At 33.1% G+C, this 17,330-nt stretch overlaps 1 protein-coding gene across 1 annotated transcript; it reads left to right on the top strand.

Moving 5' to 3' along the window:
- Positions 1 to 2,106: 2,106 nt before the first annotated feature.
- Positions 2,107 to 11,080, top strand: LOC111984616 (ubiquitin-conjugating enzyme E2 variant 1B). The gene is made up of 5 exons (XM_024016235.2): positions 2,107 to 2,281; positions 7,481 to 7,620; positions 9,738 to 9,863; positions 9,949 to 10,075; positions 10,716 to 11,080. Exons 1-5 carry the CDS (start codon positions 2,254 to 2,256, stop codon positions 10,772 to 10,774), a joined length of 480 nt encoding a protein of 159 aa, XP_023872003.1. The 5' UTR covers positions 2,107 to 2,253; the 3' UTR covers positions 10,775 to 11,080.
- Positions 11,081 to 17,330: the final 6,250 nt, after the last annotated feature.

Below are 17,330 nucleotides of genomic sequence, written 5' to 3'. Positions count from 1 at the left end.
TTGGTGTAAAGTCACATGGGTTAGTAAATAACTATGCTAAAAAAAAACAATGTAAAAGCAAACCCTAGATGCGCATGTCTATGTAGGAGAGAGAGACATGAAAGGTAATAATAAAAGTACTCTCAAATCAATAAAATTACTTAGTACTCAAATACATTTTAAAGTTATTCCAACATCTAAACATTTCAACCAAGATGCACAGTCACCTAGGATGCAGAACTAGCTAGTAGAAGAGAGAGACTAGCTGGAGAGAGAGAATTGGAAAGAGGAGAAACGAATGATTTTGTGTTTTGAGTTTGGGTGAAATGGTGTCATTTCAATGTGCTAGTGCGTGTCTGTTTGGCAAAAATATTGCACATCAACATGTCAGTGTGTCACTTAACAGCCCCCAAATTTCGAGAATGTATTTTGCAATTTACCCATAAGATTATTATAGTTGAGGTGCATATTCACTATAGTTACCAAATTTGAACTATTCATTAAATTGTCAAGAGAGGCATAATGGTTCACTAGTTCACCTATTGGATTAATAATTGATTTATTTTTAAAAATATATAAAAGAAATTAAAGAATCACATAAAAAAATTAAAAAAAAACAAAAAAAAAACAATACAATATTGAATTTAAACATAAATATGCAAGCACACCAAAATAGAAATTAATAAAATAATATTATTTAGAAAATTATTCAAATATAAAATTCAATATTTATTGATGATGCTGAAAAATTACCAGTGAGCCACAGTTCTCGCACGCTCGAAACAACACGTGCACAACAAAAGAGAAGACCTAACAAAGGGCACTGGTGTGGTGCCAGCCAAATACCCTCCGAAAGTCAAGTTAGAACTTTTCTCATAACTATAGAGTGCTAGAGCGGGGGTAAATTATGCGTACCTTGATTTGTGAGGGTCTTGGGTATTTATAGTAGTAGAGGGTTGACATTCTCTCCTTGGGCTAGAAGTCTTTTCCTTATAGGAATCTTCATGAGTGTATTTGGCGGAACCTTTTCCTTGTAGAAGTCCTTTTGATAAGCACTAAACGTGAAGTGCAAGATATTTTCTTATATACGCAAACATGGAGATCAAGCAAGGCCATGCCAAGGTCGTCAGCTTCTCCTAATCCCTTCAGTTTTATTGGTGTCAGCTACTTGATGGCGTCGGCTCTGAGGTGCGCCTTGTGGACTCCCTAACGTAATCTCTTTCCAATGGATCCCGTTGGGTTTATTTGGAGCGTCATTTTATACCTTTGCAAGGGCAAGTATTACTACTACAATTTTACCCATATCATTTATATATAAATATATATATATATATATATTAGAAATCTTGAATTTATCTTTTTTAATATTTACTTGAAGTTTAAAAGAAAAATACTTTAAAAGCCCACAAACAATGTGCATAATTGAAGGAAAGTATGATTATTTGATCAAAATAACTTAACATAAAAAATTAGACAATTCAAATAAAACCATATGATTTAATATTTTTAGGGTAAAATATTATTTTGATTTCTAAACTTTACTATAAGTTTGCTTTTCATTCATAAACTTGTAAACTTTGAAAATTTTATTTTTTGCCTCTAAACTATTGAAAATGTTTTATTTTTTGTCTTTAAACTTTATCAAAAGTTTGTATTTCGTTTATAATTAAAAAAAAATCATCTCTATTTTTATCTCTAAATTATTTTGAAAAGCTCTTTACAAAATTTAAGTATAATTTTTTTTTTTGAAAATTTAAAGACAAAAATCATACTTTTAATAAAATTTATGGACTAAAATAGTATTTTACCCATATTTTTATCAATTATTTTACAAATCTATAATTTCTTTCAATAAAGAACAGAATTTCTCAACAACAAAAAAAAAAAAGAAAGAAAAAAGAACAGAATTTTTCACCTGTTTAACGGTAATGTGATAGTAAAAAAAGAAAAAGAAAAAAACATTTTGTTTAATGGTAAGAAAAGAAATTGAATGAAGACCAGGACGGGAATTTCTGACTGGTATCCTAATCCAACGGGTGTGAGAGAGAGGTGCAGAATAAGAACAAGTAGAGTGTGGAACAGGGAATCAAAACGCTTTTGATCAATTTGATCCTTCCAAGGGTAGAATTGAAGAGAGGGAGGAAATTGAGATACTTTTGTGATATGAGCAGTGCGAAAAGTAGTTGGACTTCTCTTCCAATCTTTATAACAACCCATTTCTCTCTCTCTCTCTCTCTCTCTACAATTCAGAAACCCTAGCTAGCCGTGGCTCAAATGGGCTCTGAGGGATCCAGTGTTGTCGGTGAGCTTTCTAAAGCTAGATTCTTTTTTACTTTTTTGTAATCTTTTATGGGTTGTTTTAATTTTATGATGATTCTTATTATTATTATTATTGTTATTGTGATTTTTTTTTTTTTTTTATGTCTTTGTGAGTGAGTGAGTTTTTGTGGGATTTTTGTTGGCATTGTTTGTTGCTGTAGATTGTAGAATATAGGGATTGGGTTTCTATTGGGGTTTTCTGAAACATGGGTTTTCTTAGTTTGATTTGGGTTTGAAGAATTTCATTTCTCCTTTGTTGAGTTTTGGAAAATGCTTAGGCTTTCAAGTTTGGGATTTGAATTTTGATCAATTTCATATGTTAAACATTGGGTATCGAAATTCTTCATTTTTTATTTATATATTTGGATGAGGTGTTCCTCCGAACTGGGTTGGTGCTCCTAATGCGTGGCGTGGCGGTTTGGAGGATCAACCACGTATATGAAATCACATGAATCATTAAATCATTTAAACAATCAACATGATTATTGAGTGAGTCATGCGATTGTCACTTAGTAGGTTGGAGGAACTTTCCTAACGGCTTGGAGGAAAACTCCTTTTTTTTGGCTGGGGGAAGGGGGCTTTGAGTAATTGAAAATGAGAATGAAGTGGTGTTTCTATTATATTGTATAAGACTTTGATTGTGTTTTCGTGTACCACATTTTGAGGCATGATCTCAACCATTTCTGGCCTTTAAAAGTGAAAGAAGCACTAAAAAAGGAAAAATGTATGGGCAACAAAAAACAAATGTGGGGGAAGCTGTGTTTGTTAAACATGTAAAGTTTTGCTATTTGGATTGGAATCACATCAAATTATTGTGCTGCTGTCGACCAAACACAACGTTTCTAGGATAAATTGTGAAGCCTAATACGTGCTACAAGAACAGAATGCAATCTTGCCCACCATGTTTATAGGATAAATTGTATAAGATGTTTTTTTTTTTTTTTTTGGGGGGGGGGAGTTGGTTTTTACTTGCATTGATTAGAAGATATGCACCTGTTGGGTAATGACTGTTGGATGTGTATGCTTTGCGTTATGGTCTTTATTATCGTTGCTATAATAATTTACTTTCTTATGGTTTTGCATATTGAGAGTGATGAATTTAATGTTGCTATGAAATATTAATGTCACAATATTAAACTGATGATTTATGCATATGCTAATAGAGTTTNCATGAGTCTGACAAATGAAAAAAAAAAAAAAAAAAAAAAAGGGGTCTTCAACAAAAGCCATACTTTATGTTATTTCCTTAATTGGCATATTTTTTTAATGCTATTAAAGTTATTTTTACTATTTCACTGCTTTTTTTCATTCTTTCTACTTTAATTGACTTTAATATAATATTAATATTTAAATAATTATTTCTCGGTTAACTTTAGGCATTTATAGTAATTGTTACTTCATTTATAGGAATATGATGAAATTATTGTGAAGAATGAAGATAGTCTTCCAATCTTACATAAGCATGCCATTAAAAGTTTGAGGCAACCTTGTAGATTCTTTATCATGTGAACATTAGTGGAGTCAAGAGTGTATTCAAAGTAGCACAAACAAAAGTAGAGAAACAAGTTGGTTCCTAAGATGTTGCCTTATTTGGTAAGAATAAACATGACGATGATGAATAAATTTAACACCTTAGAATCTCAAGACTTGGATTTGATTTATCTTGATAAATTTATTGAGCTTTCCAAATATGTTGATCAAGAACAAGATACAAAGATGACACATTAGATGAAGTGGTTGAAAATATTAATGATGATGTAATAAAATATGTAGATCTTTCATAAAAGATAGTGTACACACAAAATTCGTAAATAGATAAATCACATGGTCACAAAATAGTGTAACAAATTATCAATTTATATTGATTTGTATATACGTAAGTACAATCCTTTGTATGACTCTTTATAATGATAGAATACAATAAAACTCCTCTTATCTTTTATGCATTATTTTAAACTACAAAAACTTAAATTCAAATAATTGATTGATGACATCACAATTGATTTAATCATCTTGAAATTTTGCAAGCATGGAGAATGTATGAAGATAATATAATCCAACGATTCATTTTGTTAAAATTCGTATTCAATTAAAAAAATATTGAGTAGTGTAACATCGTTTAAAGTTATACCAGATATAACTTGAACTTAGGCCTTTCGAATTAAATTGTTAAGAATTTTGTACATGATCGTGAAACAAATTTTATTTTATTTTAATTTTTAAAATATATATATGACAAGCGTTTTTGTACATTTTTTGTCACGAGATCTTTTAGAATAAATACTCATACTATATATGTTTCATTCTTTCTTTGTTTTCATGTTTTTGTGTCAAATTTTTGGAACATACATTTTTATTTTAAAGCTAACAAATTCTACTACTGTGCTTCTTGTTTTAAAAGTAATTAATTTAAAAAACATGATTCTTTTCCTAAAAAATCCAAATAGAAAATGAAATAATTTTGCAAATAATTAGGGTAAATTGCAAAGTACTTTTTTTTTTTTTTTTTTTTTTTTTTTTTTTTTTTAATTTTTATAAGTAATAAAATTTAATCAAGATGGAGGAACTACCTCATGTGCACATATTTTTTTAATAATTCAGTTGTTACAAGTTACCTATCAAAAAAATAATTCAATTGTTACAAGTGAAGGAAGGGGAATTTGAACTTTGGTTCTCTTTATAAAGGAAAGGAAACCAAGCAATGCCACTGAGTTACAAGGGTCTTGGCCTTATGTACATAGGATGTATACGTAAGATAGCCTAAAAGATTACGTCAAATACAAATTACAATCGAAATGAAAGGGAATTAATGAAATCTAAAAAAGAATGAGAAACATTATAACCCAACGCACAGGACCTTTAAAACATGATTTAGTGAAATACGTCTTTAGTTGAACCACTGAGTTTTCCACGTCTTCAAAAGTTCAACGATTCTTCTCCCTCCCTAAATTCCATTCCACAACAAGGATAGAGGGATAACCAAATGATTCCAAGCTTCTTGTGGTGCCTTGGCACTGAACAACACCAGCCCCTGTTTACATATGGAAAAACTACCGATCTTCCAAACCAGTTCTGCCATAGTAAGGGTCATACTCCATGCACAAAGAAATCCTACTTCTGCAGGGCCAGGGAGAGATGATGAATTCCAATTCATTAGTTTGTAATTGAATTAATGGCTGTGGTTAATAGATTAAATTATATATATAAATGAAAAGATGAAATTTTTTTAATCCAACCTGGAATATATGTATTATTCCTTTCTCTTTCCTTTTTCTTTTTCACACATTAATATTTTAATGTTACTTTTGTGCATTATGGCAATGCATTTCTGATGTCTGTCTAGAGTTGATGTTGGTGCATTGCTTCTAGAGTTTCCAGATTAACTTTAGTTTGCTTTGTGAATATTGCCTAACTTGTTGATATAGGTTGGTTTATCCTGGACTTAAAAGTTGAGATCAATTTTTTTTTATTATATATACTTTCCTTAAATTTCATTTGTAGTTTGTGCTTGAGCTCAAAAATATTTTCTGTTGTCAAAAAAGAGAAATATATATAATTTTCCAGATTAGAAAATGGTTAACCCCAGTTAGTTGGTCAAGTATACTTCAAGTTGAATGATATGATGGAAATTGGATAATAAACTTGTCCCAATATTTGAGCTTGAAGCTTGTGTGCTAGCTCTTCCTCTTATTGTTTTAAACCTAGCTCTGAAACTTAAACATAGGTTGGTTTCAGCAAGTTTTCTTTCTGTGCATAATATAAGGGAACCAGATATTACATATGACATCTTATCAAAAAAAATTTGTTTGGTAAGTTACACACACACACCCACCCAATGGGCCTTGAATCCATGACCTTATCCTTCACCTAACACCTTGTAAGGGGAGGAGGTGTAAGTTGATCTAGAAAAAGATATTACATTTTACTTGAAATATATTACTATGTAATCCTATTTTATGTTTGACCAAGAGTATGTAGCAGTAAATAACAGGTAACTTGAAAATGAAGGAATCAGATGGATGAGCTTACATATCAAGATGCTGTTGTTTTACCATTCTTGCTAGGTTAGATGGCACCAAATATGCCAGCCAAGTGCTTCTCATATGATGTATCAATTTGTAATTGTGCGTTGACAGGGGAGCTATGGGTTGAAGAGCCTATTTTGCTACTTTCTTTAGGAGGATAGTGGAGAAACAAGGTTAGAGAGGGGGGGGAGGGGGGGGTGTTATGTGGATGACATTCCTAGGCTAAATGAAGAGCCTCTAAGAATTTCAATCTGTAGATGCTGTTCCACCAGAATGGCTAAATAGGAGTTTTTTACCTTTTGCTACTTAGTATGCACATCATGATGGCGGTTGATACCTGGTGCTACACATTTTGGAAAACGTGTGTTGAATGAGCATTGTAGCTAACATTTGAGAAACGCTGGAATCAAGGGAATTTTTATACATCAACTCTCTTTGTAGTGAGAATGCCTTTCCATAGATGATATATCGTCAGTTTCTACACAACTTTTGGTCACTGTAAGGTGGAATCGGATATTTAAAACCAAAAAATGGTGTAGGTAGCTTGACTCTATGTGAATGACATTTTTACAAGACATCAAGGAAAGTCCAGGATTCAAGTTGGATGTAAAGGAAGTTTCTTATTCATTTTGAAGCATTGTAGTGAATGTTATTGAAGAACTCTCCATTTCCAATTGTTACAAACACAATGGTAGTGTGAGACTTTTATGGCCGTGTCACAGAGTTTTCCATCATTAGTTTTCAAATTATTGTTGATAATTGTATGAAAAATTGTCCTTTTGTAGCTTATGTAATGGTAGTGCATAATCTCTTATAACTATTTCAGAGATGCTTTTCCCATAACTCAAAGAGTCTTGAGTGCAATTACATCTAAAATATAGATATGAGAGAGAGAGAGAGAGAGAGAGATGATTCTTTTGTGATGGTAGTGAACCAATATAAATTTTATGTAATTGAACCTGTGTGTAGCATCTAAGCACTTCCTTTTTATTTTTTTGCCTTACTTCTTTCTGAAAACTGGAACAAATGTGTAATTTGACAGTCTTCATCAGTCAGTACAACCATATAATTGGTAAATTTTGTTTGATCTTGCATCTTTTAAGATAACATGCATAGCTGGATTATAATTATGTGATTGAAATTTGTGGTTATTGCAGTTCCTAGGAATTTCAGATTACTAGAAGAGCTTGAGAGAGGTGAAAAAGGAATTGGGGATGGAACTGTCAGCTACGGAATGGATGATGCGGATGATATCTATATGCAATCATGGACAGGGACTATTATTGGTCCCCCAAATGTAGTATTCTTTTTTTTTTCCCTTTACTTTTCCTATTCTTTCAATATAGTTTTTGTACATTTGTGTTTGTGTGTGTGTGTGTGTGTGTGTGTGTGCTGCCTTCCTAATTATTTTAAAAATTATTGTGATAGGTCCTAGTCACCAGTGACCATCTTTCAAATAGGGTACTTTGTTTGACAAAGTAACTGTTGACATGTTAATTATAATCATTTAGAAGTAGAATGGTAGATTGATCTTTAGAATGTGAAATAACCCTTCAGTAGTATAATCAGCTGGAGACGTGTCTCATGAAGATGAGGGAATTGGTTTTAATCTCCCCTTCATCCTCCCCTTGGGGGAAAATATCTCCATTATCACAAAATAATGTAAAACTTTGGCATCTTTAATGGAATAGACAAGGAACTGAGAATAGTTCTTACGCATGCATGAATTATATTGGACCAGAGGGATAAGCAGATTCATGCTGCCAACTCTGGCACTTTGGTATTAGAATCCATTGGTTTTTTTATGAATAGTAATCTTTTATTAAAAAAAAGAACTAGTTGGATTACATGGGGTGCTACTAACTCATTTAAATAATTACAATCGGAGATTCAAAAAATCTTATGATTCTAGAAAACATACAATAGGGATGTTGCCTAATGCTTTCATCCTACCGTAAAGATTGTAACAAAGACTGTTTAATAAAGCAAATAGGACATTCTACACAATCAAAGGTCCTACTATTACTTTCTTGCCATGTAGTGTATTAAACACATAAAGGTCAGGGAGCAGTCTTCCAAAATTTACACTCTTATGACTTCCTTCCTTGCCAATAAGCCAACATTTGAACTACCTTCTTTGGCATGAACCAAAATAATTTAAATAAGAAAACACAAGAGATCCAAATCTCTAGCTACAGAACAATGAAGCAAGAAAAGCTCCAGTGTCTCTCCACCATTTACTCTTGCAACACCAAGCCTAAATCAAATGTGTCACTTTTGTAAATTATCAACAGTCAATATATTACCCAGAGCTGCTGTCCATGTTTAAAAAGAGGCCTTACGAGGCACCTTTGCTTCCCAAATGCATTGCCAAGGAAAAAAAAATACCCCTTGAACCTCTTGAGCCGTCAGGAAGGCCATAGTAGACTGGCTGACTAATAGCCCATTGAGAGAGCTAGTGATTTACTAATATTTGAGGTTAAAAACATAGAAAATAAGGAATATGATCTATCATCAATTTTTTTTAGATATTATTCCATGTGTCCAATCCAGGTTGGTGCTCCCCTTTGAAACACCTGTTTCTTAGAACATTATCATATAAAATTGATTTTCAAGAATGTTTGTATGGTTGTACTTTGAAGAGTATCTCTTAATGCAGCAAGAATTGTCACTTTGAAAAGACCTGTGGGTGTCAGCCCACATGTTAAAGTAATTAGGTTGGGTTGCAATTGCTCTTAGGTTCAACTCATGTCTCATGCTAAAGTAAATGTCATTTTGAATAGTTAAAATCTCGTTTGCAGCTTGACAACAAGCCCTAGTTTTTTCTATCCAAGCTCGACTCCCTTCTTTTTACCATTCTGTTTTGGGACTTCTCTGGTATATTAGTCATGGGAATCTCTAATCACGATCTGGTGTTGGTCTCCTTATAGCAATTGACAATGAGTAATAAACTACAAAATTCCATTGTTTTTTAAGCAGTAGATATTAATATTTCTGCAATGCATGCCAATGGCAAGGTTCAGAACTTTGATATCTTTTTAGTCATTATTATGCAATATACAGCTACCTTTCAATGCAGTCAAAACTTTTGACAAAAACAACAAAAAATATATTTTCATTACCTTCTTTTTATAGTGTCCTTGCATGCGCAACACATCTCAGCCATGTGTCTCTAAGTTCTGGACATAGCTAGGTAATTCCAGCATTGTCCTGAATACATTGGTATGCCTTAGTTGCAGTATGGTTGTGAGATAGTTCCACTAGAACTGAGAACGGTTCAGATTTTATATTCAATTTCTCTCCTTTCGAATTTAAGACCTGACATTTCTGCTGATTAACATTATGTGTCTGTCTTTCACCATTATTTCTTATAAGGAAAAAGAATTGATGATTTGTAATTCATGTTGCTTTCAGACTGTTCATGAAGGGAGAATCTACCAGTTGAAACTGTTTTGTGGGAAGGATTATCCAGATAACCCACCAACTGTTAGGTTCCAAACCCGGATAAACATGACTTGTGTCAATCAGGAAACTGGAGTGGTAAGTTGAAGACTCTTTAAGGCACTTTAAGTTTTACTTGTTATCGAAAGATTGAAAATAAGCTCATGGGTGGTCAAATTACCAGGTTGAACCTAGCCTATTTCCAATGCTTGCTAATTGGCAAAGGGAGCATACAATGGAGGATATATTGACTCAACTAAAGAAAGAAATGATGTCTCCCCAAAATCGGAAGCTATCTCAGCCTCCTGAAGGTGTTTTCATTTTTTTTATGCTGGCTTATTCTTTGCTTTTATTATAGTATAATATGATTACTACATAGTACATAACGGTGTTGATGTACCCTACGAAGATTGATTAACTTTCTATATCAATTTCATTATAGTACATCAACACCTTTTATGATACAATTTGGTCTGATTTTCTTCTGTCTTTACAAAAATTGACCCATCATGATGGAGAGGGGGGAGAGAGAATTTTGCTTGTGGGTTTGTTGCTGAAGAGGCTTGAATCATCCAAATTGGTTGATTGCCCTAACTCCTCAGTACCCAATTGAGCTTGTGATACTGTGGAGATTGACTCATAGAGAGTGTACCAGGAGATACTGATGTAGACCTATATATGAAGTGGCATTGATCAGGTTAGAGTAGCATTGACACTTGGATATGGCCTGTCTACTGGTCAGAGGGGTTCAAATTTGGGTTTGATCTGATGCTTGTTGGTTGAGATGGTGATTCCTCATGATGTGTATGTTCAACTCTTCTAGTTGGTAGGTTGGGATGGGAAGGTATTAGACTGAAAGGGCAGCTGGACACTGCGTTTCTACTGATTTGATGAATAATCTTGATATATGTTATCTAGAAGTAGGAAGCTAATGTCTGATTGTCTTTTCAGGCAATGAAGAGGGAAGGACGGATCAAAAGGGACTAGTGCTGAAATGTTGTATTATGTGAGTCAGGTGATGTATGAATGAATATGATAATGTAAATAAATATATACATCAGATGAATACCTATTCATAGGGCACTGCATTTGAAAATGTAATGAAGGACCACTCTCTTATGGAACCTACCCATTCATGGGCCAATGCATTTGAAAATGTAATTAAGGACCACTCGCATATGGAACCTTGAGCGGTTCGAGAGATTGTTATGTCTTCCCTTTTTCTCTGATATTGCATTTTTGTAATGTAACTTAGGACTGTTTCCTGCTGGAAGCCTGGAACCTTGAATTGTCAATCTGAGTCCCCTTATCATTAATCATCTCTCTCTCTCTCTCTCCCCCTTTGGGTTGCCTATGATGCCACATAAAATTGCACTTTTAGAGCTTGATGTAAGCCTTCAAGGCATGTGTGTGTGTGGTCTATGATACAACATAGAATTGAACTTCGTTTATCAAAAAACATAGAATTGTACTTTTAGAGCTTGATGTAGCCTTCAAGGCATATGGGTGTGTGGTCTATGATACCACGTGGAATTGTACTTTTAGATCTTGATGTAGCCTTCAAGGCCTTGTGCATGAGGTAGCTTTCATAACACAGTTGTAACACTTTTTTCCCCTTAAATCAACGTGATTACCTGATTTTAATATACGGCTATGCATCCCATTTTGTTACTAATATTTTGCAACTGGTGATTGCTCCGTGCAATAAATTTAGGATTTCATGTGTTTTAATCCATGTTCGAACTTAGGCCAGCTTGATCTCAGGCCCTCTAAAACCTGTGCACTGGAAAGCTTTCCAAATAATGTGCTTGGTCTTGTGGACAAATGATGTATGTATTTCTGAATTAATGGATTGTAAAAGAAAGTGGCTTCATTTTAATGGATTGTAAAAGAAAGTGGCTTCGTTTCATTTTTCTCGTGAGCTTGATCTATAATGTTTAGGGTGATGGTTATGAGTATAACAACAGGAAAGTAGTATCACTTCATCTATATATTCTATAAAATAAAAAGAAAACGTAATGTCAAATCTCCCCTAAAATGCTAGTGTGGCACTTATTATTAATTCATAATAATGAGGTTGGGTCCAGCAAAGTTAATGAGTTCCTCCTCCTCCGGTATTATTCATGTCACTTCATTTATTGCGAGAGCAGGATGGAGGGTACGTTTTGGGTTGAAGACAGACACATGTGCAGCATATCTCATCACCAATTATAAAAAGAGATAAGAAGATAAGAATGGGTCCAGTAAAGCATTGCAATGTCCAGGACAAGGACAGCAACAGTGAATTAGAATTGGGTTCACTGGTTCAGGCATTAGTGCTGGTCCTACTGGTTAGACGTCATGGCCCGACCTTTCTTTCTTTTTCATTCCAATACTTTCCTCATTTCTTCAGGTGCTTATTAGAAAGTTAAGAAGATAAGGTTGTTTTTGATTGGAGGTTGTAATTGTCTCACCACTTTCTAAATTGAAGCAAAACAGAACTAGGTTTTTTTTTTTTGAATGCACAAGCCAACGGCAAGACAATTGTGTCCATCTTACGTAATTTCTTTCTTTGTTGGGGGGTTTGAAATACGTAATCTCTAGCTAATTGTACAAATTATGAAATTGTAACGTGTGTTTGGCATTTCGTAATTGGTATCCAAATTATATAAAATTCAAAAGATACATATTCGTATCTTGATATGGCAACAAAGGCTCTTTAGTATTCCTTTTACTTCATTAATGATAGATCAACAAGTTAAAAGGATTCCATCCCCAAAAAAAAAAAAAAAAAACAAATTAAAAGGAATTTCTCTAGTTAAAGCAAGAGCAAGATTAGAACCAAATGCTTCTTTCCAACGTTTGTCATGATATAATCAAATTGATGGTTCTACGCTTCTATCCACAAATCTTTTTTTTTTTTTTTTTTTTTTTTTTTCAAACTAAAACTTGTCTGCATCTTGGTCCAAGTGAGAATCTTTTTATTTTTTTATTTTATATTGCCTTCTCATTAATCAACCCCAATATTGTTCCTTGATCCAATTAAGCCTTGTGGGTCATAATATCTGGCCACATCATGTTGAATTTTTTGTTGATGCGTGGGCATATCTTTGTTGTTTGTTTTATAAATTAGTGTTTTTATGGAAAAGGAGATAAGTTGAGGAATGATATGATATAGATGTTTATGATGGAGCTCAATACGTTTTGGATGGTACATCTTTGTCATGATATAATCCAATAGTTTTTTTTTTTTTTGGAAAATCAAATAGATAGGAGTAGTTATTTACTTCTATCCCCAAATCTTAATTAAAATAATAATAATAAAAAAATAAAAAAAAAAAAACAAAACTCGTCTGCATCCAGGTCCCAGTGAGAATATTTCTTTTTATTGATTTCTCATTAATCAACCTCAATCTTGTTCCTTAATCCAATTAAGCACAGTGGGTCATAATATCGGGCTACATGTTATTGAATCTTTTGTTGGCGCGTAAGCGTATCTTTGTTATTGGTTTCATAAGTTAGTGTTTTTATGGAATGGAGATAAGTTGAGGATTGATATGATATAGAAGTTTATGATGAAGTTCAATCCGTTTATGATATAATTGTGCTAATGACAAAGTCCTGTTTCACTTAGAGTTAATCATTTTAAATCTTTTTTGTATTACGAAATAATTTGGTTAAATTTAAGACAATATGAGCTAAAATTTGTTAAATTGAAAACTGATATGTGCTTAGATTTAGAGTCACGGGTCAATAAACTATATAAATTTTCTTTTAACGAAAGGCAGGATAAAACATATCTATTTATAAGAAAAAGAATCAATTATATATTATGGGTCAGAGGGATTTAGATGGCCTACTTTGTCCATTGATAAACAACCCCTAGGATTAGCAAGCATGGACGAACCCTAGCATTGAAAATTGTCACCTCCAAGATTTTGGTTGTTAGCTCACAACCATTAATCATGGGAATCAAATTTCTATAGTCATGCCCCATGAATGTAGCCCCCTTATGGCATGACAAAAAGATAGGCTACAACCAAGGAGAAGGTTTTTGAATCAATCTCTATATAAGTTTCTTACTCACTCCTTCATCGGTTTGATTAGTAGAACGAAATATTTCGATATCGATTAATATCGGTATACTGTTTCGGAATTACCACAATTTAAAATTTATATTTATATATTGATAAATTCAAATATATATATATATTATTTTCTTGTAATATATATTACTTAATTATTTGGTAAAAGTCCAACTAATTTGTTATGAATTTTTACTTTTAATAAGGAAAAAAATTTAATGAGAACATTAAATTTTAGATGGGGACGTGGGGTTTTGGTGAAAGCATTAAATGGTTTGGTAAAAACTCCATTAAAAAATTTTAACGCATTAACAATTTAACTTTTGAAATCTATCAGGTGATAAAACCAAAAATAAACCAACCTGTCTTGTTTCTCCCCCCCAAAAAAAAAAAAAAACCAACCTGTCTTTCACTTTTTTTCACGTGTTCCAAGTTCCAATGTACTTTTTTAGCTTTTCCAGTCTCACACATTAAGGAGGTATGTAGTACATATCATTGTTATTGATTCCGTTCCGTTCCAGCCGGAACGGCCGGAATTTTTCGTACCGGTATGCAAACCGGTACCAGAATACTCACGTTCCACCTCGGGTCAAATTCCGGGTCATTCTGGTCCATTCCGGCCATTCCGGTCAATTCCGGCCAATTCCGGCCGAGATGCAAATTCCAGCCGGTACCGGATTTGGCCTATTATTAAAAAAAAGAAAAAAAAAGAAAAAAAAGAGTAAACAATGAAGTTCTTGGGAGTTCTTTTGATGATGAATTTGATCATTCTCTCATGATANGGGAGTGTGTTGTACATGCACTTAAAAATATGTGTAAAAATTTGTATGAATAAAAAAATTTATAAAAATACATGTAATATTATTGAAAAACTAAAAATATGTATTTGAATTGTCATACCAAATAGAGTTATTTGGGTTTCACGCCTCCTCTATCCTTCCTATGAATTTTAGATCTCACAAAACTCTCTCTCTCCTGCAAGCTTTCAGCCTCTTCTCATAGTCTTAACAAAGCTTTGGTGTCGTAGTTCACTACATATCAGAAGTCCGAATGTAGGATGATCATAATGATTTAGAGGAAGTTTGACTATCATAAGGAGGTGTTTTTGGTCACTGGTTAGTATCGGCCTGGTATCCACTAACAAGCCGAAATTCGGTATTTATCCCGGTATGGCTGAAACAACTCCGGTATGGCCGAAATATAAACCAGTACGAAATCAAAGTGTTTCACTATCGAACTAGCTACCAGAACGGTAAATTTTGGCGGTAACAACCGATACGGTACGAAATCGTCTTTCTTGCATAAAAGTCCAGTTTAAAGAAGAGAATCTTCTTATAAATAGTATAGATTAACTAAATGATTACTATGATCTTACTCCTATCCTCTATGATTTCTAACTTTACAATTGGAGGGACTTCGACCAGCACCACACTATTGTCCCATATATAGTCAGAAACAATTATATCAAACTTGTAATATCCGATGATGTGACACTTCATTTCTTGTGACTTATTGGCTGACATAACTTTTTCTATAATAATGGAGTATTTGGTACACGCACTTAAAAACTAAAAACATGTGTAAAAATACGTGTGGGTGAAAAAGTGTGTAGAAATATATGTAATGTTGTTTAAAAACTAAAAACATGTGTTTAAGTGGATGTACCAAACGAGGATTTCATAATCAATAGGTGTTTGACTATGAATCGTAACACAATTAACACTCATAGATCCACCATTTTTTTCCCATCACATATGAACAATATCTTCAACAATTTTGAAAATTTTTTGGTGAAACAAATTGTATCAATAGCATTATTGTAAATTTTAATTTGATCAATCAATTATTAATTATATAAATTTATTCTCTCAACTGTCAAAAGAATTGTAACACAATGAAAATAATTGATTGCCTTTATGAGGGTAATTTAAATTATTAGAAATTCTTAAAATTTGAATCAAGAGATTCTGAAACTTAAGGCTGGTTTCATTTAAAAAACCAATAACTCTAGGGATACAATTAATTTCACTTACAACTAATGATTCAAGTTGTAATTGGTGCATAATAAATTGAGTGTCAGTGTTAGACTCATGTAAAAGTAATGTTGCCCCAATTATAATTTTTTTAAGATAAAAGATCCCATTATAATTTGACAATCCAACATGCTGTCTAGACTCGGTATTTCGGGTGGGTGGATAGAGCTCATATTGTTAGATTCTCATTTGAAGAATTAATTCTTCTTATCTGAGAAAAACCTTAGTTCATGGAGTTATTTGCTACTACCGCTTGGTACATCTGGTGCTGAAGAAACAACATGAGAATAAGCGAAGTTGTGGTGCTGCTAAGCAGTGTTGCAGCTGAAGCTTATCAGTACCTGGCTACGTATCAATCTGGACAACCAAGACTAGTTAGACTTGCAAAAAGGAAGAACATCAAATGGAAACCACCTTCGATTGGAATGTACAAGAAAAACTTTGACGGTGTTGTGTTTGAAGAATCAAGTGAGGTAGGAATTGGAGTGATTATCCGAAATTCTAGAGGTGAAGTTATGGCTTCTTTAGAAGAAAAAATTTTTGAAGTCTTCCTTGGTTGAGACTTGGAACTTCTTGTAGCTAGGTGAGCTATCATACTAGTACAAGAACTTGGCTTCGAAAACTCCATCTTTGAAGGTGATTTCGAAACAATCATAAACTCCCTTCGAAACGGTGATCGGTTGAAGTCATTTATAGGTCATTTAGTACAAGACACTTTGTCCTTTGTAAACTCCCTTAGGAGTTGTTTATTCTCTCATATTGGTAGGCAAGGTAATGCTGTTGCATATGCCTTAGCAAGGAGAGCTAGACTTTCTTCTCCCTTTGATGTTTAGATGGAATCTGTTCCTCCAAATATATTTCATGTGTTAAGTGTTGATTTTCTAGTTTTTCAAATAAAATTTACGTTTGGAAGGATTCCTTTAAAAAAAAAAAAAATTGACAATCCAACAATGTGTGAAATTGGGTGTATTCATAGTACAAGTTCATCTAAAACCCAACTTTTGCCATAACTCAATTGAATGTGGAAAATTACGAGTGATTAGTTATCATTTTTATATGAACCCAAGAGCAGTTCCCTTGACATGAAAAAAAATTATATATAAAATATTTTTTTTATGAGTTCAATTTACCCCTAAATATTTTTTGCATACCCTAACTTAAATCTTGCACATCTCGATTACATATCAGTTCAAGCCTAAAACCAACAACAACACAGATCACAAACTCTCTCTCTCTCTCTCTCTCTCTCTCTCTCTCTCTCTCTCTCTCTCTCTCTCTCTCTCTCTCATCAATCTGGTCTCTCTCTCATCAATCTGGTTTCAGATCTCATTCTTATGAAACTCATCTCATCTCTCTTCTCTATTTGACTATCTCACTATCTCCAACTCTAAAAGTAAAGAGTGATTACATATGTGTGTATATTGTTATCATGTTATAATAACATTTTTATTATAAAGTTAGTGATTAAG

The sequence above is a fragment of the Quercus suber genome, unplaced genomic scaffold (assembly GCF_002906115.3).
Source record: "Quercus suber isolate HL8 unplaced genomic scaffold, Cork oak 2.0 scaffold_1034, whole genome shotgun sequence".
Taxonomy (NCBI): Eukaryota; Viridiplantae; Streptophyta; class Magnoliopsida; order Fagales; family Fagaceae; genus Quercus; species Quercus suber.
The sequence above is the reverse complement of the archived record's forward strand: the minus strand, read 5'-3'. Positions and strand labels throughout refer to the sequence as shown.